Source organism: Hylobates moloch, unplaced genomic scaffold, assembly GCF_009828535.3.
Source record: "Hylobates moloch isolate HMO894 unplaced genomic scaffold, HMol_V3 SCAFFOLD_16, whole genome shotgun sequence".
Taxonomy (NCBI): domain Eukaryota; kingdom Metazoa; phylum Chordata; class Mammalia; order Primates; family Hylobatidae; genus Hylobates; species Hylobates moloch.
In genome coordinates this window covers 81,066,364-81,088,942 of record NW_026652291.1, presented here as the reverse complement: position 1 = coordinate 81,088,942, position 22,579 = coordinate 81,066,364, and the positions used below count along the sequence as shown (strand labels likewise).

General features: G+C 36.5%; 1 protein-coding gene across 4 annotated transcripts in view; it reads left to right on the top strand.

Moving 5' to 3' along the window:
- Positions 1-9,913, top strand: part of KLHL28 (kelch like family member 28) — a 31,050-nt gene extending 21,137 nt beyond the window's left edge. For 3 of the 4 annotated variants that reach the window (XM_032135158.2, XM_032135159.2, XM_058429510.1), the window contains exons 3-5: positions 4,159-4,602; positions 7,167-7,375; positions 9,507-9,913. In XM_032135158.2, coding sequence (XP_031991049.1) covers positions 4,159-4,602; positions 7,167-7,375; positions 9,507-9,670 — 817 coding nt within the window. In that variant the 3' untranslated portion in view covers positions 9,671-9,913. Of the gene's footprint in view, positions 1-4,158; positions 4,603-5,237; positions 6,594-7,166; positions 7,376-9,506 lie in introns of those variants that run through there. The other variant, XM_058429511.1, reaches the window with a different exon arrangement.
- Positions 9,914-22,579: the final 12,666 nt, after the last annotated feature.

Sequence of the window (22,579 nt, the reverse complement as noted above, 5' to 3'; positions counted from 1 at the left end):
GTGCGGTGGCTCACGCCTGTAATCCCAGCACTTTGGGAGGCCAAGGCAGGCGGAGCACAAGGTCAGGAGATCAAGACCATCCTGGCTAACACAGTGAAACCCCATCTCTACTAAAACAAAAAATTAGCCGGGCGTGGTGGCGGGCGCCTGTAGTCCCGGCTACTCAGGAGGCTGAGGCAGGAGAATGGTGTGAACCCGGGAGGCGGAGCTTGCAGTGAGCCGAGGTCGCACCACTGCACTCCAGCCTGGGCAATAGAGCGAGACTCCGTCTCAAAAAAAAAAAAAAGAGACTTAATGTTTTCCTTGTTGGGTTTTGGACTTACTTGGGGCCTCTTACTCTTTGTATTTCCTATTTCTCCCTTTTGGAAGGAGAATATCTATTCTCTGCCTTTCTCACCATTGTGTTTTGTAAGTAAATAACTTGTTTTGATTTCACAGGCTCACAGCAGGAAGGGAATTTGCCTCTGGATGTATCATGCCTTGACTCTCGTTCATATATGATTTAGATAGACTCTGGACTTTGGACTTTTGAGTTGATGCCGGAATGAGTTAAGACTTTTGGGGCTATTGGGATGGAATGAATATATTTTGCATGTGAGAAGGACACGAATTTTGAGGGCCATGGGCAAAATTCTATGGTTTGAAAGTGTTCTCCAAAAGTTCATATGTTGGAAACGTAATTGCCATTGAACAGTATTAGGAGGGCCTTTAATAGGTAACTAGACCCTGAAGGATCCGCCCTCTTGAAGGGGTTAATACCATTATTGTGGGAGTGAGTGAGTTATTTCGAGAGCGGGCTCTTGATAAAAGGGTAAGTCCGGCTACCATTTTCTCTGTCGTGTGCGCAGGCTTGCTAGCTATCCATGTGATGTCTTCCACCATGAGATGGCTCTTCCCAGATGCTAGCACCATATTCTTGGACTTCCCAGACTCCAGTACCTTGAGCCAAATAAACTCCTGTTCTTTATAAATTACCCAGTCTGTAGTATTCTGTTATATCAGCAGAAAATTAACTAAGACACTGTCAAAAAACCATAAGGACTAATGACATTATATGTTGTATGTATTTAGCTAAATCATCTCCAGAAATCCATAACTTCTAGATAATCCATCATCATAACCTTTAGTCTTACTATCACTGAGAAGTCTTATTATCATACCAACCAATTTTCCAATTCTCTGACATCTACTAGGTATTTAACAATTCAATTCTGGGCCAGGCGCAGTGGATCACGCCTGTAATCCCAGCACTTTGGGAGGCCTAGGCAGGCGGATCACAAGTTCAGGAGTTCGAGACCAGCCTGGCCAATATAGTGAAACCCTGTCTCTACTAAAAATACAAAAAAAAAGTTAACTGAGTGTGGTGGTGCATGCCTGTAATCCCAGCTACTCAGGAGGCTGAGACAGGAGAATTACTTGAACCTGGGAGGCAGATGTTGTGGTGAGCCAAGATCGTGCCACCGCACTCCAGCCTGGGCGACAGTGAGACTCCGTCTCAGAAAAAACAAACAAACAAACAAAAAATTCAATTCTGACACTAAGTCTTAAGAGTTAACCATATCCTACAGGTTAAGGGCTCAGTCCTAGACTGTTCCTACTTCAGATGCCAGCCTTTGTTATTACTGGTGACTTCAACACGTTCAAAAATCTTGGTTCACACATTCCACTGTTTGACAGTGGTTTTTTCTTGCAAGCTTATTTCTTTCAGTGCACACCCTCCAATGAGTCTTTGTCCCTTTCAGGATTCTTCATCCATTGGCCCCATAACCAGTTAGGAGAACTGATTGCTCTTGAACCACCACATGTTCTTATCTTCCCAGCTTAGCTAGCTTAGACTGGAGAAACATCACAGTCATCATTCCTTTAAATACTCCACGGCCCCTTTGCCTTTCTGTTCCTCCATCATACTCATCTAGTTAAATTCAATTCTCCACTTATGCCATGGCTACATCTGAGCAGCAGAATATAACTAGAGAAACCTACATACCCATTTTAACTTGTCTCACATGGGGCCTTCAGCACTCCCCAGTAACTGCTCTACATTTCCTTAATCAGTTTATTTTTTGACTCCCTCATGTCTCACCCCTTCTGCTCTCTTAAAAACATCCACAACCCCTTCTCCTTACCTCTTATTCTACTGAAAAGATGGAAGTAACCAGAAGAGAACTACCTCATCTTCCCAACACCAAATCTGCCAAGTTATTTCTAAGACCAACCCTTCCACCTCTCTACTTATTCACTAGATTTCATTCACTCTCCATTACACAAAGACTTTGCTTTTCCATTTATCCTATCTCTCTCCTACATCATCATCTTCTCCCTCTGTACTATATGCATCATTACCATCAGCATGCAAACACATTTTGGTTTAAGCTTCCAGGTTAAATTAATCCCCTCTGGTCCCATGGTCTTTCTCTGCCCCCCTTCACAGCTATCTGCTCATATTTATTTTACTCATTATAGTAAAAATCATTGGAAAATTATACCCCCTGTTTTCACTTCCTTATCTCCCATTCTCTTTTAAACCTTGTTAGGGTCAAACTACTCCATCATATATCATTGCATCAAATTCATATTTTTAAAACAAGTATTATAACAAAAACTGACTTTAAATAGGAATTCCGTAACTATTGAGTGAATGAATATAGCTTGATTATACTGGATGGAGGACTTTTTTTATGCTGTTACATTATTGAGTTTGGGGACATTAGCTACCTTTTCCCAACTTTTGAGGGGGTAAAATTATATATATATTTGTATATATGTAAATACATCTATTTGTATATATAGTTATATATATTTGTATATATATAAATATATATATTTGTATATATATTTAGATATATTTATATATATATATATACGTGCAAAAGATTATATAGTATAGGGGTGCAGGATATCAAGAATAAATATTCAAGTACCTATCAACCAGCTTCACAGACTATTAACAATACTTCTGAAGTCCCCCTGTGCCCCTCCTCGCTGCCATCTCCCTTCCTCCAGAAGTATCCACTGTCCTGAATTTTTATGAACTATTCCCTTGCTTTTCATTATAATTTTGCCACGTATTAAATGTGCCTCTGTATATTGTTAGGTTTTACACATTTTAATGTAAGTGCAGTGGTATATATTATTCAGATGTTTTTTCACTGAACAATGTTTGTGAAATTCATCTGTGAGATTGCATGAGGAAATGGTTCACTTCATATGTTATGTAGTGTATGAGCATAATATACTTTATCTTTCTACAATAAAAATTTTAATTTTAATTATTAAAGTGTTACACACACGCTGAAAAATGTACAAATCCCAAATGTACAGCTCAGTGAATTACCACAAAGTAAACATTACAAACCAGTTCAAGAAACAGAGTATGACCAACACTCAAAAGCCACCCCTGAGCTCACTTCTTGTCCTCCCCAAAGGTGACCAGTATCCTCATTCCTAATCCAGAGATTCGTTTTACCTGTTTTTGAACTTAACTGATATCCTTTTGAATTTGACTTTTTTATCTCAACATTATGTGTGTGAGATTCCCCCAGCGACATGTAACTATAGTTTTTTCCTTTCATTGCCATATAGTATTCTCTTTTATGATGTGGCACAATTTATCCATTTTATAGTGGATGAACATTTGGACTGTTTCCACTTTGGAGCTGTTGCAAATAATACTATAGTAAACACTCTTGGACATGTATGTATGCATGCCTTTCTCATCAACAGAGTTGCTCAGGCAGGACACATAAAGTACACTTTAACCATTCTCGTTTTGGTGGATGATTGTGTTGTGCTTCTCTGAACATTTGTGTATATTTGTCTAGATGCAAAATTATAATAGACATTCAGAAGAGTAGATACATGGGAATGTAATCACTGAGTCAGGACACATGTATCTTCAACTTTTTTAGATAAAGTAAAATTGTTTTCCAGAGTAATTTATACAAGTTTACACTCTCACCAACAGAGTATGCATTTCTTGCTACACATTCTTGCCAACAGTTATTATCTGACTTCACATTTTTTGCCACTTTGGAAGGTGTGTCATGGTTTATTGTGGTTTTAATTTTTGTGTCACTGATTACTAATAAGACTAAACATATCTGTCTTTATGGGCCACTTTGGTTTTTAAATTTTATATTTTTTCTGCTTATTCTTTAGTGTGGAGATGTACTTTCCTCAGAATGACTCTTGGATTGGTTTGGCACCCCTAAACATTCCTCGCTATGAATTTGGAATATGCGTTTTAGACCAAAAAGTATATGTTATAGGTGGTATTGAAACCAATGTGCGTCCTGGCCTCACTATCAGAAAACATGAAAATTCAGTAGAATGCTGGAATCCTGATACAAATACTTGGACTTCTCTAGAGAGAATGAATGAAAGCCGAAGTACTCTTGGAGTAGTAGTACTTGCAGGAGAACTTTATGCCTTAGGTGGTTATGATGGACAATCTTATTTACAATCTGTAGAGAAGTACATTCCCAAAATAAGAAAATGGCAACCTGTGGCACCAATGACTACAACAAGAAGTTGTTTTGCTGCAGCGGTATTGGATGGAATGATATATGCCATTGGTGGGTATGGTCCTGCCCACATGAACAGGTATTTAACTTAATAACTAAACTGCATATGTTTGTGGATTTTTAAAAGTCTCATTAGCAATGATTTCTGAGTTTTAAACAATTTGTGTGTATGAATGAACTTCCAGCATTTGGGAAACTTAATCTGCTCCATGGATATAATTGTAATTGTTTTACATGGAAATTTAATACAAACCTAACAATCAGATCCTCTCATTAAATTTTATGCTCATTCACTATAAATGGACTAGATTTTAAAACTCAGAAACCTAAAAATAAGATGAAGTTAGACAACTTTAGATTTTGTGTGAAGTGTACATCTATGTGCACAGTATGTAAATTGTCTTTTATTGTATTGCTTAATAGAATAAAGAAGTAGAAATTTAATTCCTGTATATCTGTACAATATTATAGCACATCATAAACTTAAAACCTTATTTAAATATTCCTTTCTGAATTCTTTCCTGTAATCATACATGTATCATCAGGTATGCTGGAGTTTGAATTTGTGATATCTGTATTCTGTAGTGTTATCTGAATAAAGGAGAAATATATATGAGAAAATAAAAGTATAAAGTAACTAGTTATATGAGAAATTAATCATAATTCTGAACCTTTATTGAAAATTGATGTTCCAGAGGTTTTATCTTTGGCCAGGTGTGGTGGTTCACGCCTGCAATCCCAATACTTTGGGAGGCTGACGTGGGAGGATTGCTTGAGCCCAGGAGGTTGGGGCTGCAGTGAGCCTTGAATGCACTACTACACTCCAGCCTGAGCAACAGAGTGAGACCCTGTCTCAAAAAAAAAAAAAAAAAAAGAAAGAAAGATAAGAAAAGATTGTATCTTTAGTAGTAATTCGAGTGGTTTGTGTTATTTTGATTATGAGTATTTTAATGAGAGGGCATACAGTCAGCCCTCCATATCCACGGGTTCTGCATCCACAGATCCAACCAACTGTGGATCAAAAATATATGAAAAAATTTACAATAATAAAAAACAAAATAATACAGTATAACAGCTATTTGCATAGTATTATAAGTAATCTAGAGATGATTTAAAGTGTACAAGAGGATATGTGTAGCTTATATGCAAATATTATACTGTTTTATGTAAGGACCTTGAGCATCTGCAAATTTTGGTATCCTTGGGATGGGGTGGATCCTGGAACCAATCCTCTACAAATACTGAGGTTTGTTGACTGAGAAAGTGATGGCACAACAGCATTTCATGTGTAAATTTTCACTTCTGTTGAAGCCAAAGTATTCCTCCTTTTATTTATTTATTTATTTTTTGCCCTTAGTTGAAGGAAAAATATTTGGGACATAGACATGCATTTCTATTCTTTGAAAAGCTTCTGGCCAAAATTTGTAAGATAAAAGGTTAAGTATTTTAAATTTGGTTATCTTGAAAATCTTGCTGCAGTGCATCAGCTCTTCTTCAATGATTTTGGTCTAATGGATTCTATCTTGGAGTTCTTTCAGAAACATTATTACCCAGTCTCTATTATGAACTCCAGAATGGTGTCACATCCTGTTAAATGCTTATGGTTTTTTCAGGAAATTAGGTTAGGGCCAGAACAAGCCCAACAATCTTACCTCTGTGCCTTTGTGCCCCTTCAGGGGAAACCATAGTCTTAAACAGCTGCTAGAATTTTCTAGGGAAGGCTTTTTGAAAATTCTGATTTAATTTGGATTCCATAATGCACCTAGAAATGCCACAGGTTCTCTGAAACACAGTCTTGACTCAAATTCCTGAGTACTCCTAAATCACCCTGAGATAATTATGATTAGCCAGTTTGTACTATGCAATCTACGATGATTACTTTGCAGTAAGCCGCATGAATTCTCCTGTGAGGAAAAAAAATAAAAGTTTTTCCTTTCCCCACCTTCTCTTCCTCTTCTCTTTCCCTTAACTGTGTAGAAGATCCTAAAAACCTCTGTATTCAAGCCAGGCATGGGGGCATGTACCTTTAGTCCTAGCTACTCAGGAGGGTGAGGCAGAAAGATCACTTTAGCCCCGGAATTTGAGGCTGCAGTGAGCTATGATTGTGCCACTGCACTGCAGCCTAGGTGACAGAGTGAGACCTGCCTCAAAAATAGGTAAATAAAATTTAGGAACAAAAAAAATCTGTATTCAATTAGTGGTTTTCAAAGTCACGTGCATACTCATTTGACTTTATTCTTACATGAATCCCTTGAGGTTGCACTATCCTCATTTTTGCAAGTGAGAAGAAATGACGGATTCAGGATTACACAAATCCACAGCAGTAGGGCTAAGGTTCATTCACCCTAGGTATACAGAATTAGCACTTGAACCCAGGTCTTCTGACTCCAAGTTCTATGCTCTTAATATACTTTGCTGCTTGTACAATATAATGGAATAGCATATGGAATTGCACCTTGTTTACAAGGTAAGCTTTTATCCTTGCAATCTTATCAGCAAAACCTAAGCATTTGTGGCAGACTACTCTTGTTTAATATATCTCTATTATGTGAACTTTTAAAGCTGTAGTGGGTTTTAGTTTTGCTTTGACAGGAAGAATGACACAAAAGATCTGTAAATTAAATTGTTTTTAAATATTTGCAGTGTGGAGCGTTATGATCCAAGTAAGGACTCCTGGGAGATGGTTGCATCCATGGCAGATAAAAGGATTCACTTTGGCGTGGGTGTCATGCTAGGCTTTATTTTTGTGGTGGGTGGACATAATGGAGTCTCACATTTGTCCAGCATTGAAAGATACGATCCTCATCAAAATCAGTGGACTGTGTGTAGACCAATGAAAGAACCTAGAACAGGTAATAAGAATTTATTAATTTCTAAACATATAAGGCAATGTTTTCTATAATGATGTGATTGCAATATTAGTTCCTTGGAATATAGCAGTAGGAATATTACTTGTCCAGAAAAAAAAAACAAGACTTGTATGTGGTAAACTTGAAAGACAATTAGCTAGACAAAAGTATATAGATTTCTTTATTGTGACTTTTATATGCCAACGTGCATATTATTGTTTCTCAAACTTGCTGAATACATTTTGGGAAATGCTTATACTAGAATGTATATTTATAGAAGCTCTTTTTGTCCGTTTAACAAATGTCATCTTCTCATATGTTACATACATACAATCCTTGGATTGTTCTGTTTTGTTTTCTATTGTACATCAGTAATCTGTATGTTCACTTTCAAATGTTCTTTCTTCCCCAAGGGGTATAGTTGATCAAAAAGGGCTGTATTTCAGAGTTCGTAGAAAAAAAACAAATCCACTTTTGTGGTTTAGGAGAAATTGTTATCTTTGAACTCAAACTCATCACATCATTTTAAGGGAAAGGTTTTAAGATACTGATGGAAATGCTTTAGGGAGCACTCCTCATACAGGTTGAATATTTCCTATCCAAAATGCTTAGGATCAGGAAGTGTTTCAGGTTTTGGATTTGGGATTTTGGAATATTTGCATTATGCTTACCAGGTTGAGCATGCCAAGTTCAAAAATCTAAAGTGTGAAATGCTTAAGTGAACACTTTCTTTGAGCATCATATGGTGCTCAGAAAGTTTCAGATGTTGGGCCAGGCACGGTGTGGCTCACGCCTGTAATCCTAGCACTTTGGGAAGCCGAAGTGGGAGGATCACTTGAGGTCAGGAGTTCAAGACCAGCCTGGGCAACATGGTGAAACCCCATCGCTACTAAAAATGCAAAATTAACCTGGCGCAGTGGCACATGCCTGTAGTGTCAGCTACTCGGGAGGCTGAGGCACGAGAATCGCTAGAACCAAGATCACGCCACTGCACTGTAGCCTGGGAGACAGAACAAGACTCCATCTCAAAAGTAAAGTTTCAGATGTTGGAGCACTTTGGACTTCATATTTTTGGGTATTGGATGTTCAACCTATATTTATGATTAAAGAACCTTTTGAAACAAACATGCAAGAGAAACTGAAAAGACAAGCTGAAATGAACTGTTTTAGTGTTTACTATAATTTGTTTCTTTTGTATCCTTGAGAGGGAAAGCCACAGAAACAATGAGAACTTAAAAAATTGGAGGAAACTGTTTCTTTTTACAACTATATAAGATAATATCTAAAGTAGAATTTTTAGAAGCATAAATTATGTCACTTTATATTTTAAATATTTCAGTGTATTTATTTGAAAACCTCATAAAATGATTTTTCTAGAATGAAATGAAATTAAAAAGCCTATGGAAAGATATATATTCCATTTTCCTGTAGTGAAGGGAAAGGAAGAGTAGGATTAGAGAGGAGAGGTAAAGGAAGACTTCAACTCTTGCTTTTATTTATTTTCTTTTAGTGTTTAGACAGGGTCCTACTCTGTCGAGCCAGGCAGGAGTGCAGTGGAACAGTCATAGCTCACCGCTGCCTCAAACTTTTGGCCTCCAGCCATCCTCTCACCTCAGTAACTCTTACTTTTATTTTAAAGATTTTGTTTTTCCATCGAGCACATATTGCTGCAGTAGGCCCCCCCATACCCACAGGAGATATACATTCCAAGACCCCCAGTGGACTGAAACTGCAGATAGTACCAAACCCTATATATGTAATGTTTTTTCCTATACATATATATCTATGATAAGGTTTAGTTTGTAAATTAGGCGCAGTAAGAGATTAGCAACAACAATAATAGAATAGAACAATTGTAACAATATATTGTAATAAAAGTTATGTGGATGTGGTCTCCCTCAAAATATCTTACTGTACAGTACTCCCTGTTTTCTAGTGGTGGTTGACTTCAGGTAACTGAAAGCATGGAAAGCAAAAACTCAGATAAAAGGAGGACTACTGTATATTGCTTGTATAATTAATAATAGATTGTTAAAATGTATTTTAATAAAACATTAAAATAAAAATTTATTTTTAGTGAGAAAAAGTATACTTCATGGTTAACATGTTTCTTCTTTTTGCCAACCTTTCCTAGGAGTTGGTGCTGCTGTAATTGATAACTACCTTTATGTCGTCGGTGGTCACTCAGGGTCTTCCTATCTGAATACAGTGCAGAAATATGATCCTATCTCAGATACGTGGCTGGATTCAGCTGGCATGATATACTGTCGCTGCAACTTTGGGTTAACTGCACTTTGACAAACGTGAACTCTCGGAAATAGTATGGTGGTGAAACTTGTACTGCATGAACGGATGGCCCAGTTTTCTGAAACCCACAAGCTGCATTGCTTTCTTTTTAACTTGAAGTAGTAGCATGAAGACTCAAAAGTTTTGTTGGGTACTTTTAACTGACAAGTAGTTTTGGTTGCTCTTGATTACACAGTAAATCAATAATCAAAAACAAAAAAGAGAAAAAAAAAAGTAAAGACCTTACCAATTGAATTGTGCACTTTTTCCCCCAAGACTGAGATATACTAGTTTTATGTTCATAAGTGTACATGTAGACGAAACGTTGCTTTTTTTTTTTTTTTTTTAATCTTAGCTCTCCTTCCCTGATAACCGTGATTTACTAGGATGAGCGATGCTTTAGGTGCTGGAGTGTATTGAATGAATAGACAGAGTGCTGATACTGCTTCTTGGATGTAAATGCTTCACATTTTTCATTTGTTTTAAAACAAACAAAGGGCTGCTTTTTATTTTGGTACTTTTAAGGGTTGTAAATAACATGCCAATAGGTAGTCATCTGAATACTTTCCTGCTAAATGGTTTTAGGGCTAGGGATGTAATAAATTTTTAAAACAATTCCTTTTATTATCATGATATTTGGGGCCCTATTTTAGGAAATCAGATATTTACTGTTTATGCCTTTTGTATATGGGCAGGTTAATGTTGGATGAATTTAATTACCTATCTATGCTATGGTTAGCATGGATAGGAGTTTAAGCATATCAGGTGTTTCAGTTTTTCTTCAGTAGGACAGCAGGCCTCCCAGTGCTGATGTAAATATTTGAGCAGTGTTTAGTACCATTCTTAGTGCATATTAATTTTTTTCATATATCCTTATAATTTTAGTTTTTTAAGATCTTTGCTTTTTCAAAGTGTTCAGATATAAAATGGTGCTAACTGTAGGATTTATAACAAGGCTATAACTGATGGCCATTTGGATGTTCAGTATGAGATATGCATGACATGTTTTGATAGTCTTTTGCATTTTTAATGGCTTGATTCATTTGTGCTTAATAAAAATGTTAGTGATTACGCTAATGTTAACATCCAAAAATCATCAGAATGGCCTGTGTTATGCTTTTCATGGTTCCTGAATAGTGATTTAAAGAAAGTTACACTTTCGATATTCTTTCTTCTTGTGCTAGATATTACATGTCTTTCTTAAAAACAGAAATATATGCATTAAATATAAAGCACTAGGCAGTTATGCATTACTTTGTACATTTCTTAGTTAACTGAATATTTTAAGGTTATTGAGGAAAACTGGAACTCGATGTTTTCTTGAGTAATGGTTCTAAGTTGAGTTCTACTTTGATTAAAGAAATGATCTTTTAAAGCAAAATTGTTTGCTGTAGCCAGTGACAGCTTATTTAAAGAAAGTGGTTAACTTCTTTGATTTTAGCATGTTTTAGTAAATGTCTGTTAGTCTCAAACACATTCACTTGCATTTTATTATGATGTTGGTACTTGTATTTTGGGACTGTAGTCATTTGATTTTCTTTTCAAACCTGTCTGCGATCTCCTTATAAAGTCTCCGCAAGATAATTTTTCCTAAGAAAAAAATTCATATTATATTCTTAAGTGCCATAATGTTCTACACTATTGTTAAGAAGCCATTTGTAATTATAAAACGTAGGTTCATTTGTAGTATATATGTTTATTTCTTGAATACTATAGCCGGGCAATTTACAGTTCTTTGTTCTTCCATAAACTGCCATTTGTAGATTTGAATATATACTACAAAACTATGTAAAATCATTTTTAATCATAAATGTAGTATCATGCTTTATGAATATTTGCACAGATTATAAAACCTTGCAAGTGATTTTTAGTCTCTTCTAATTTAGAACTCAACAGGAGCAACTAATAACAATTGATAGTCTGAGTATTTTCTATGTTGCTTGTCTGAATAACATAATAATATATAGCAATAACTTTTTCATTGATTTGAATAAATCTATTGCATAGAAATAGGTGCACTATTGTAGTTGGCCCAGACTTTATTTAAAGAAAAGCAGTTTAAAATAGATTCATCACATATTTAGTTTTAAATCCCCAATTCAGTTTTCTTTGTTTATAGCAATCAAACTATTAAATATATCCTATTATACTATTTTTAATCCCGTATTCCCAAAAGATAAGGGAATTTGAAAGACTGTGGAAAATGATTTTAGGGCACAGTGGCTCACGCCTGTAATCCCAGCACTTGGAGAGGCCAAGGCGGGTATATCACCTGAGGTCGGGAGTTTGAGACCAGCCTGGCCAACATGGTGAAACCTCGTCTCTACTAAAAATACAAAAAATTAGCTGGGCGTTGTGGTGGGTACCTGTAATCCCAGCTACTTGGGAGGCTGAGGCGGGAGAATTGCTTGAACCCAGGAGGCAGAGGTTGCAGTGAGCCGAGCTTGCACCGTTGCACTCCAGCCTGGGCAACAAGAGTGAAATTCCGCCTCAAAAAAAAAAAGAAAATGATTTTAATTATAAACACATCTATTCTATACATTGTATTTTAACAATATTTTGCTCATGTATCATCTCCACTATCAAATTAGTATATAATCATTTGGTAAATTAGCTCAAAAACATATACTGGTCATTGTTTTTGAAAAATCTAGATTTCATCTTGATGAAGACTAAATGTGAAATACCTTGGGCAGTAGTAGTAGGAGCCATACACCAGTGAACAAATTATGAAAATCTGTGAAAGGAAGAGGAAAAATGTTCAAAATTTAGAAGTATATTTATTTTACGATTGCTTAACCTACTGTACTATTCGTAACAACCAGAGCTACTAATCTGACCTGACAACTAATATGTTTACATTAGCGCCTTCTTTCACAAATTTATGAGAAGTTTCATTATGAACATTCTGCTGACAAATTGTGAATTTAAAGCCACATGTTTCTAATGTTAAAAAGGATCAAAATGTTTGGTTATAAATCCTCAGGATTAAAAGTATTAGAAATAATTATACATATTCAGGCAAGAAGAGAAAAGCTATTTAAGATTTCCCAGAAATATTTTGGAAAAGGGCAGCACTGGGAAATAGAAGTTAATGTAATCAGTTGCAAGATACTTGCCTTCTATAATTATAACAACTTAATCTGTTAGGCACCTTTGGCTATTCAGTAATCATTGGATGTTGTAAAAGAATGTAAGTGGCTTTTAATGTAGCTCCAAGGATATTTATAAATTCTGTGTTATTGCTGTTATTGTTTTAAATGTGAGTGAATATTAAATTATAGGAAGTGGTATCAAGTGATAGGAAAATGGCATTAGGTTTTGAAATTTTATTTTGATAATTGAACACATATGGAGGGTTTGCTATGTGTATGAGATATTCTCTTAGATGCTGTGGGAGCTAGAGAGATATACTCTTTTTCACTCAAAGAGAGTAAAATATAGTGTGAGAGACCCTAATAACTATTTTGGTGAAGGATGAATCTAATTCCTTATCTCTGACATCATAAGAAGTGATTAGAGACCTAGTTTATGCATAAGCAATTCCTTAGTGTCCAATTAGGTGTGATTGGCATGAAAAAGAAATATTAAAAAACCTAATATTTATAGAACTCCAAATCTCCTAGAATTGGATAATGTATTTTCTAGTAAGAAAACTATAGAAATTTTAAATATATATATTTCCTGTAGTATGAAGGCTCTGGCTGACATTGAGAGAAATATATGCACATGTTGTGTTTATTTTCAGTTTTGGTGTTGGATTCCTGGTATTGTCACCTAAGTGCTCATTTTCAGGAAAATCAGATTCTACAATAAACACTTACTGCTTAAAGTTCAGTAAAGTTGTGATAACCTCATAACCTCTGTAGTCTAAAAGTTAAGGAATTATAAGATGTCACCTGTCAAGTTAATATCCAGTTCTACTTCTTAACCTTTTTTCCCTTTGTAAACAGCACTTTAATTAGACATGATTTAATTAGATAACAATTATTCCATGACTGGATATGTACTGGATTTTCACTTACAGTGCATTGATTTGGTGTTGATACACATTTGAAAAGAGTGAGGAATACAATACATTTTTAATACAATAGGTTTACAAATTTTCCTAGTGGTGTGAATATGGAGTCAAATAAAAATCCAGTTTACATCTCTGCAGAGAGAAAAATTGTTATCCATATGTCTTTTATATTATACACTTTTAACTAGAGATAATTTATTGTTAATTTTGTTAAGTTATGTGTAAGTCCCATTTATTTTTAAATACTAAGCAAAAAGTTCCAAGTTTGCCTTAAAATACAAGTGAAGTTAAAGAACTGGAGGATAATGCCTATATTTTTGCCTTATGAATTGTGCTGTGTATTATATACCAGCAACGGTTTTGATTTTAACAGGATTCTGAAATTTTGTAGCTGTAGAGTACTAATATTTGTACTCTCTTGCAAAGAATGTGATCTAGTTGTGGATTCTGTTAGTTTAAATGTTTTTGTATATGTATTTTACCTCTGAACATGTACCTTTTTAGCATCAGGGTTTTATTTATGTTTACATACTAAGGTGTCATTTAACTAGTTGAGAATTGTATTCTTTTTTATTTTAAAGGTTGTTTGTGTATATTATTGTGGTAATGTTCTGTAATTATTATGGTTAAATTTCATTTAATGTAAAATGTTTAAAATAAAAATTAAAAATCTACTTTGTACATGTCATATGGTAACTGTGAACTGAACCAAGCTAACTTTGTCATGCTCAGCTCTTAGGGTTTTACGCATAGATAGGTAGTAGCCATAGAGTAGCCACTCCTTTTCATCCTCGTTAGCAGGTTACAGTGAAAACATGTCTTAGGTCAGGCCTGGCTCAGTGGCTCACACCTGTAACCCTAGCACTTTGGGAGGCTGGGGTGGGCGGATCACCTGAGGTCAGTAGTTTGAGACCAGCCTGGCCAACATGGTGAAACCCTGTCTCTACTAAAAATACAAAGATTAGCTGGGCGTGCTGGCGTGTGCCTGTAATCCCAGCTACTTAGGAGGCTGAGGCAGGGGAATCGCTTGAACCTGGAAGGCGGAGGTTGCAGTGAGCCAAGATGGCGCCATTGCGTTCCAGCCTGGACAACAGATCAAGACTCCATCTCCAAAAAAGAGAAAACATGTCGTAGGCCAAATTCTGCCACACATTCAGACGTTTACTAAAGAAACTTTCATAAGTGTAACAGGAGTAAAAGTGTTCAGTAAGCCCATTGCAGTCCCAGCTTCCTGTCCTTTTAGATTCTCTGACCAGCCTTTTAAGAAAGGTTTACTTGAGGCAGACACAGTAATATCCAAGAGGATTTCATTACTTTTGTGGTCAGCATCGGGTAACCAGCAATCAAAGAAACAAGCAGTTGAGACTTGGGTGCCTTTTCTTAGGAAGTGGTAAATTGCAGGCCTGAATAGATTCAGTCTTTATGAGTAAAAGTAACTTTCTTTTTTTCTTTTTTTTGAGATAGTCTCACTTTGTTGCACAGGCTAGAGTGCAGTGGCAGTGGCACAGTCTTGGCTCACTGCAGCCTCCATTTCTTGGGCTCAAATGATCCTACTGCCTCAGCCTCCTGAGTAGCTGGAAGTACAGGTGTGGGCCACTGCCTGGCTAATTTTTTAAATTTTTATTTTGTAGAGATGAGGTCTCGCTATGTTGGCCAGGGTGTTCTCAAACTCCTTGCCTCGAGTCATCCTCCCACCTCGGCCTCTGAAAGTGCTGGATTTCTGGATTTACAGGCATGAGCCACCATGCCAGGTCAAGAGCAACTTTTTGATATTGTAGTCGATGAGCCACTTCCCCAAGAAATGCTCCCGACATTTAATATGCTAATTAGCAGAGCACTGGCTACTGATTAGATTATGGATAGATAACAGGAGTACTTGAAGTTGCTTTCAGCATGAATTTCCTAGATAGAATGCTAGCTAGCCACCTGTTAACTCCAGTCTTTTAAAAAATTATAAAAATAATTTGCTATGATACATAATAGTTGTACATACTTACGGGGTACAGATGGTATTTTGATACAAAATATGCAGTGATCAAATGGGTAATTGGGGTATCCATCACCCCAAATGTTTATCACCTGTGTTAGGAACATTCCAATTCTACTCTTAGTTATTTTGAAATATGCAGTAAATTAATGTTAACTATAGTTCCCTATTGTGCTACCGAACACTAGATCTGTTTTTAAAAAAAAATTATTATAAGTTCCAGGATACATGTGGAGGACATCAGGTTTGTTACATTTGTAAACGTGTACCATGGTGGTTTACTGCACCTATTAACACATCACCGAGGTATTAAGCTCCACATGTGTTAGTTACTTATCCTGCTGCCCTCCCTTCCTTTGTCCCCCCCACAGGCCCCGTGTGTGTTGCCAAACACTAGGTCTTATTCCATTTAACTGTATTTTTGTACCCATTAATCATCCCCTCTTTTCCCCTTTCCCCACTACCCTTCCCAGTCTCTGGTAATCATCATTCTATTCTCTTCCTCCATGAGTTCAAGTTTTTATTGGTCCTATATGAGTGAGGGCGTGCAATATTTGTCTGGCTTATTTCACTTAACATAATGTCCTTCATTTCTACCCATGTTGTTTCAGATGACAGGATTTTATTCTTTTTATGGCTGAATAGTCCATTGTATATATGTACCATATTTTATCCATTCAACCACTGATGCACACTTAGATTGATTCTGTATCTTGGCTATTGTGACTAATGCTGCAGTCAACATGGGAGTGCAGACATCTTTTTGATACACTGATTGCCTTTCTTTTGATATTAAGGACCTCAACTGCATTCTTGATGAGGGCAACTCCTAGAGTTGAAATTGGAACTTAACAGACATATCCTGAAGTGTTTAAAATGTATTATAGATGACACAGAAAATGTAAATAATGCATTTTGAATGGAGTACACATTAAAATATTGAAATTGAGATTTCTTGGCCACATAGATGCTTTTTTAGTTCTGCCTTTTTATTCTAATGCATGCAGGAATAGCTTTCACATTACCCAGAAGTCATTGTAAAATTGGTCAGCTGACAGTATTGAGAGTTTAGTAAGCACTTCCTCATCCATCACTTATCTGGTTACTCTGAGATACATTATATACAAGAATGGCAGGGGAAAATGTTTCATTCATTCCTTTCTCAATCTTCAGAGTAATGAACTGGTGACCTTGCAACCTCCAACGATGATTAAGTATCATGAAACCAAAAATTTTTACGTATCTGTTTGAATACATGCATTTCAATTAATTGTCCATCTTAGTCCTGTGGATATCTGCTAAGTTCCATTGAAAGTTTCCTTTCTTTTTTTAGAAAAAGTACCAACAAATTATTAAATTTTTTGAAATAATTTAAAATATTGTCACATTTACAGAAAAGTTGTTAAAACTCTTGTATACTTTTTCCAAGATTAACCAATTTTTAGCATTTGGCTTCATTTGTTTTTATAATGTTTTCTCATTTTTTTCAAGCCATTTGAAAGTCAGTTGAATACATTATTTCCTTTTGTGCTTTAATACTTCAGTGTATGTGTCTTAAGAATTAGGATATTCTCTCCTGTAACCACAATTCAGGTATCAAATTCAGGCATCCTTTTGTTTTAGTTCTTTTACATTTTCTTCCCCAAATCCAGAATCACCTGTTCCTTTAAGGGCCCGTGATACCTTCTGCTAGGAAAAGGTATTTGGAGATCCCAGCATGGGTGCTAGTGGTACTTTCTCATTTGTCCTTGCTTATAGGCTATTCAGTAGGCAGAGTCAGGAAATACTTTATTTTTTATTTTTTTAATTTTTAAGAGAGAGGAAAAGGGCTTTTACTTAAATGCTTTGATTTTAATATATCTTTTTTTTTTTTTTTTTTTTTTGAAATGGAGTCTCCCTGTCTCCCAGGCTGGAAGGCTGGAGTGCAGTGGTGTCATCTAGGCTCACTCCAAGCTCCGTCTCCCGGGTTCACACCATTCCCCTGCCTCAGCCTCCTGAGTAGCTGGGACTACAGTGCCCACCATCACACCCGGCTAATTTTTTGTATTTTTAATACAGATAGGGTTTCACCCTGTTAGCCAGGATGGTTTTTATCTCCTGACCTCATGATCCACCTGCCTTGGCCTCCCAAAGTGCTGGGATTACAGGCGTGAGCCACTGCGCCCGGCCATATATCTTTTTTTAGTCTGAAAATATTGGTCTAGCAACATTGACATAATTACCTATTTGATTTATCTTACAACATACGTATAATAGTTTCAAATTAGCAATACTGATATAGCTATAAATAATACCAATAAATAATAAGACCAAAAGTTAAGACTGTTATTCTTCCATCATTAAATTATATTTTACAAGGATGTATGATATGAACACTGGCTTTAGAATCAAATGAAGTAACACTTTTCTTTGGTTAATAACCTAATGAATGTATAGTTAGCTTATTTTGATTCAGCTTTTAATTTTTAGGGATATACTTTCTGATTTAATTTTTAATTATATATAATATTTACTTGACTCTAGAGTAGAAACTATATGACAAGATGCATTCACAGAAATTTTGTCTGCATTTTCATCTTTTCCACCATGTTCAGTTTATTTCTCTATAGGTAATAACTTTTATTAGATGCTGGTTTCATTGTTTCATTTTTAAAATAAAATACCATTTTCTCCATTTGCTTACAAAAAAGATAGCATACTACAAAAACACATTTTTCACTTAATATTTTTCCATATCAATATATTGAGATAATTCTTACTCTTTTTTACAGTTGCCCAGCACTTTGCTGTGTGGATATACCATAGATTTTTTAACGAGTCTACTGATGGACATTTGAGTTGTTTTCAGACCGTTGCCTTTACGAATAATGAATGTGATGAACTGCCTTGTGCATTTGTCAGTTTGTATGTAGGAAATGGCTTTTTAGAAGTGGAATTGCTGGGCCAGGGTGGATTACATCACCATTGCTAGATCTTGTCCAGTTCTTCTAAAATGTTGTTCCATTTTGCATACCTGTCGGCAACAGACAGAAGTGCCTTACAAGCTGTTTTGTTGTTGTTACTTTGAGACAGAGTCTCCTTCTATTGCCCAGGCTGGAGTGCAGTGGTGCGATCTTGGCTCACTGCAACCTCTGCCTCCTGGGTTCAAGCGATTCTCGTGCCTCAGCCTACCAAGTAGCTGGGACCACAGGCGAGCACTACCACACCTGGCTAATTTTTGAATTTTTAGTAGAGACAGGGTTTCACCATGTTGCCCGGGCTGGTCTCGAACTCCTGACCTCAGGTGACCTGCCCACCTTGGCTTCCCAAAGTGCTGAGATTACAGATGTGAGCCACTGCACCTGGCCTTACAGGCTGTTCTTATTAGCCTCCCTACTTGGGCTTGTTAAAAGGTGTCAGCTGGCCTCAGGTTCATTTTGGCTTAAACTATGTCTAACACTAAAATACAGTTAAAGAATTGAAAAGCTTCTTATGCTTTAATGCACATCAAAAGCTGATTTAACTCTCTTACTGAGTAAGGCAGGATGTAAATAAGGATGGACCAATCACTTTTGTCTCCTATCAGGAAAGAAGCCTTAGAAAGGATATTCTTGTGTGTACCCTGAGAAGAGTTAAGAATTTAAATAGGCAAGGGTCCTAGAATTTAATAGAGTAGGTGGTTCCCACTGAATAGAGGAGTATGTCTGAAAAAGTTTTATAGCCAGATTTTAAAAGACCGGTATCATATATGTCTATATATACGTATATGTGTATGTCTATATATAGATATATGTGTATGTCTATATATGTCTAAGACATAGAAATATATATCAAAGTCATATATATACACACTATATATGTGTATATATACATATGTATACACACTATATATGTATATATGACTTTATATAGTGCATATATGTGTATATATACACTATAGTGTGTATATACATGTATGCATACACACATGTAGTGTGTATATACGTGTATGCATACACACATGTAGTGTGTATATACGTGCATGTATATGCATGTAGAGTGTATACATGCATGTATACGCATGTAGAGTGTGTGTATATACGTGCATGTATACGCATGTAGAGTGTGTGTATATACGTGCATGTATACGCATGTAGACTGTATATATACGTGCATGTATACGCATGTAGTGTATATACGTGCATGTATACGCATGTAGTGTATATACGTGCATGTATACGCATGTAGTGTGTATATACGTGCATGTATACACATGTAGAGTGTGTGTATACGTGCATGTATACGCATGTAGTGTGTGTATACGTGCATGTATACGCATGTAGAATGTATGTGTACGTATACGCATGTAGAGTGTGTGTGTATGTGTACGTATATGCATGTAGAGTGTGTATCTGTGTATATACGTGTGTATCTGTGTATATACGCATGTAGAGTGTGTATATGTGTATATATACACGTAGAGTGTGTGTATATGTGTATATATACACATAGAGTGTGTGTATGTGTGTATATACACATGCAGAGTGTGTGTGTATATATACACATGCAGAGTGTGTATGTGTATATATACACATGTAGAGTGTGTGTGTATGTGTATATATACATATGTAGAGTGTATGTGTATATGTGTATATATATATATATATATATATATATATATATATGGTGGTATCTTAGTTCATTTGGACTGCTGTAACAAAATACCATAAACTGAGTAGCTTATAAGCAACAGAAATTATTTCTCACAGTTCCGGAGGCTGAGAAGTCCAAGATAAAGACAGATTTGGTTTCTGGTAAGAACAGTTTTTTCTGTTTCATAGGTGTAATCTTGCTATGCCTTCACATGGTAGTAGGAGTGTGGCATCTCTCTTGGGTCTTTTTTTAAGGGCACTAAACCCATCCAGGAGGGCTCCACTCTCATGACCAAATTGCCTTGCCCCACCTCCTAATGCCATCATTTTGTGGATGAGAGTTTCAACATATGAATTTTGGGCAGACATAAACACTCAAGACTATAGTAGGGGGATAAAAATTTTGGATCGTATCCGGTGGTTAAGTGGTTAAAGATTTTGAACAGGAACAATATGGGATACTTTATCGCTTGATGTCTAGGAAACTTTATTCACTTTCTCTTCACATTTTTGCTTTGCTTTGTTCTTGCATTTTAAACTAATTCATGTATTTAAATTTTTAAAACTATTTTTACATTGTAATTTGTTCTGTGATCTTCATTTCCACAGAAATACCAGCAATGGTTTTCAGCCAACAAACTTGAAATATTTGCATAGAATTTAGTTTATTTTCTGCAACAACACTACACACGAATTTGCTGTAATTTCTTAATAAAATATTGAAAGAGGAATCCATAATGGTAATGTTACTCGGTTGGAAGGCCTTAACTGTGAATTGTCCAGGTTCTTGGCGTGTTGAACAAAGAATTGAACAAAATACACAAAGTAACAAAAGAAAGAAACAACAAAAGACAAAGCAACAAAAGAATAGAGTAATGAAAACACAGATTCATTGTAGTGAAAGTACATTCCACAGAGCGGGAATGGGCTTCAAGAAGCAGCTCAAGAGCCCCGCTACTGCAATGCTCCCCAGGGTTTTTGTAAAGCCAAAAGAACTTGGGCAACACCCCTACATAACATTTGGAGGCCTCCAGTTGGTTACACCCTATGAAGGATTGGCCTACGACCAATCAGAGGCTGAAGTGGAGGCTTGCCCCACAGTCAATCAGAGATTGAAGTGGAAACTTCGGTCTTGTTATCACAGGAGCCAAGATGTAGCCTGTATGCTGCCTAATCTTGCCTAGAACTATCTGCACCTGCTATTCTTTTGCTTATGCATTAACCCTTGGTTACCCTAATTCCCTATTCTCCTGCCTCTCAGTAGCTAGCACTTTCATAGTGCTTACTATGTGTCAGGCAGTAAGTGCTATATATAGTAATTCATTTAATCCTCACTACAACCTTAAGAGATATATTCTAGTATTATCTCCACTTTACAGTAAGGAAACAAAAATAGGTTAAGTCACAGGCCCAAAGCCACACAGGCCGTGACTGAGCCTGGATTTGAATCCAGGCACTCTAACTTCAAAATCCGGATTTAACTGCCATATTCTTGCGTTTCCTCGACAGCCTGAAAACCACAATCAATCAAGAACTAATGATAAGAGAGATAATTCTTTGATCATATAGCATGATTCACTTACTCTGCAAATCCAGTCTTTTTCCTGGGTGAAAAAGGACAATCCTAAATTAGGTCTTCTGGCATTTTATAAGCTTGCTGAGGATAAAATTCCTAAGCCTTCTCAAAAGGAGAGGTGAAGGAAGAGGGGGAAATTTCAGAAGCCATGAGGGTTGGGAGGAAATAGGTGAAGAAACCCCAGGGGTCAGTTTACAAATAATATTTTAGCGGGAGTGTTGGCAGAGAGCACAGCCAACTTTATCAAACGCATCTTGGTTGAATATTTCCCCCGACTTATGAGTAGGTAGTATCACAGAACAGAAGGAAAATTTGCTCGCATCACCCAAATTATAAAGTAAGTTAATAGCTGGTCATGGTGGCTCATGCCTGTAATCCCAGCACTTTGGGAGGCCAAGGCGGGTGGATCACTTGAGGTCAGGAGTTTGAAACCAGCCTGGCCAACAGTACAATTTTTGTACTAAAAATACAAAAATTAGCCAGGCGTGGTGGCACATGCCTGTAGTCCCAGCTACTCAGGAGGCTGAGGCAGGAGAATGGCTTGAACCCGGGAGGTGGAGGTTGCAGCGAGCCGAGATCGCGCGATTGCACTCCAGCCTGGGCGACAGAGCGAGACTCTGTCACACACACACACACACAAAAAGTAGGTGAATACTTTTAAGGCCAAAAATGTTCAGGTACTGTTTTCTCTCCAGGTCCTTTACATTCTATGCCGTGGAGCTCCTAC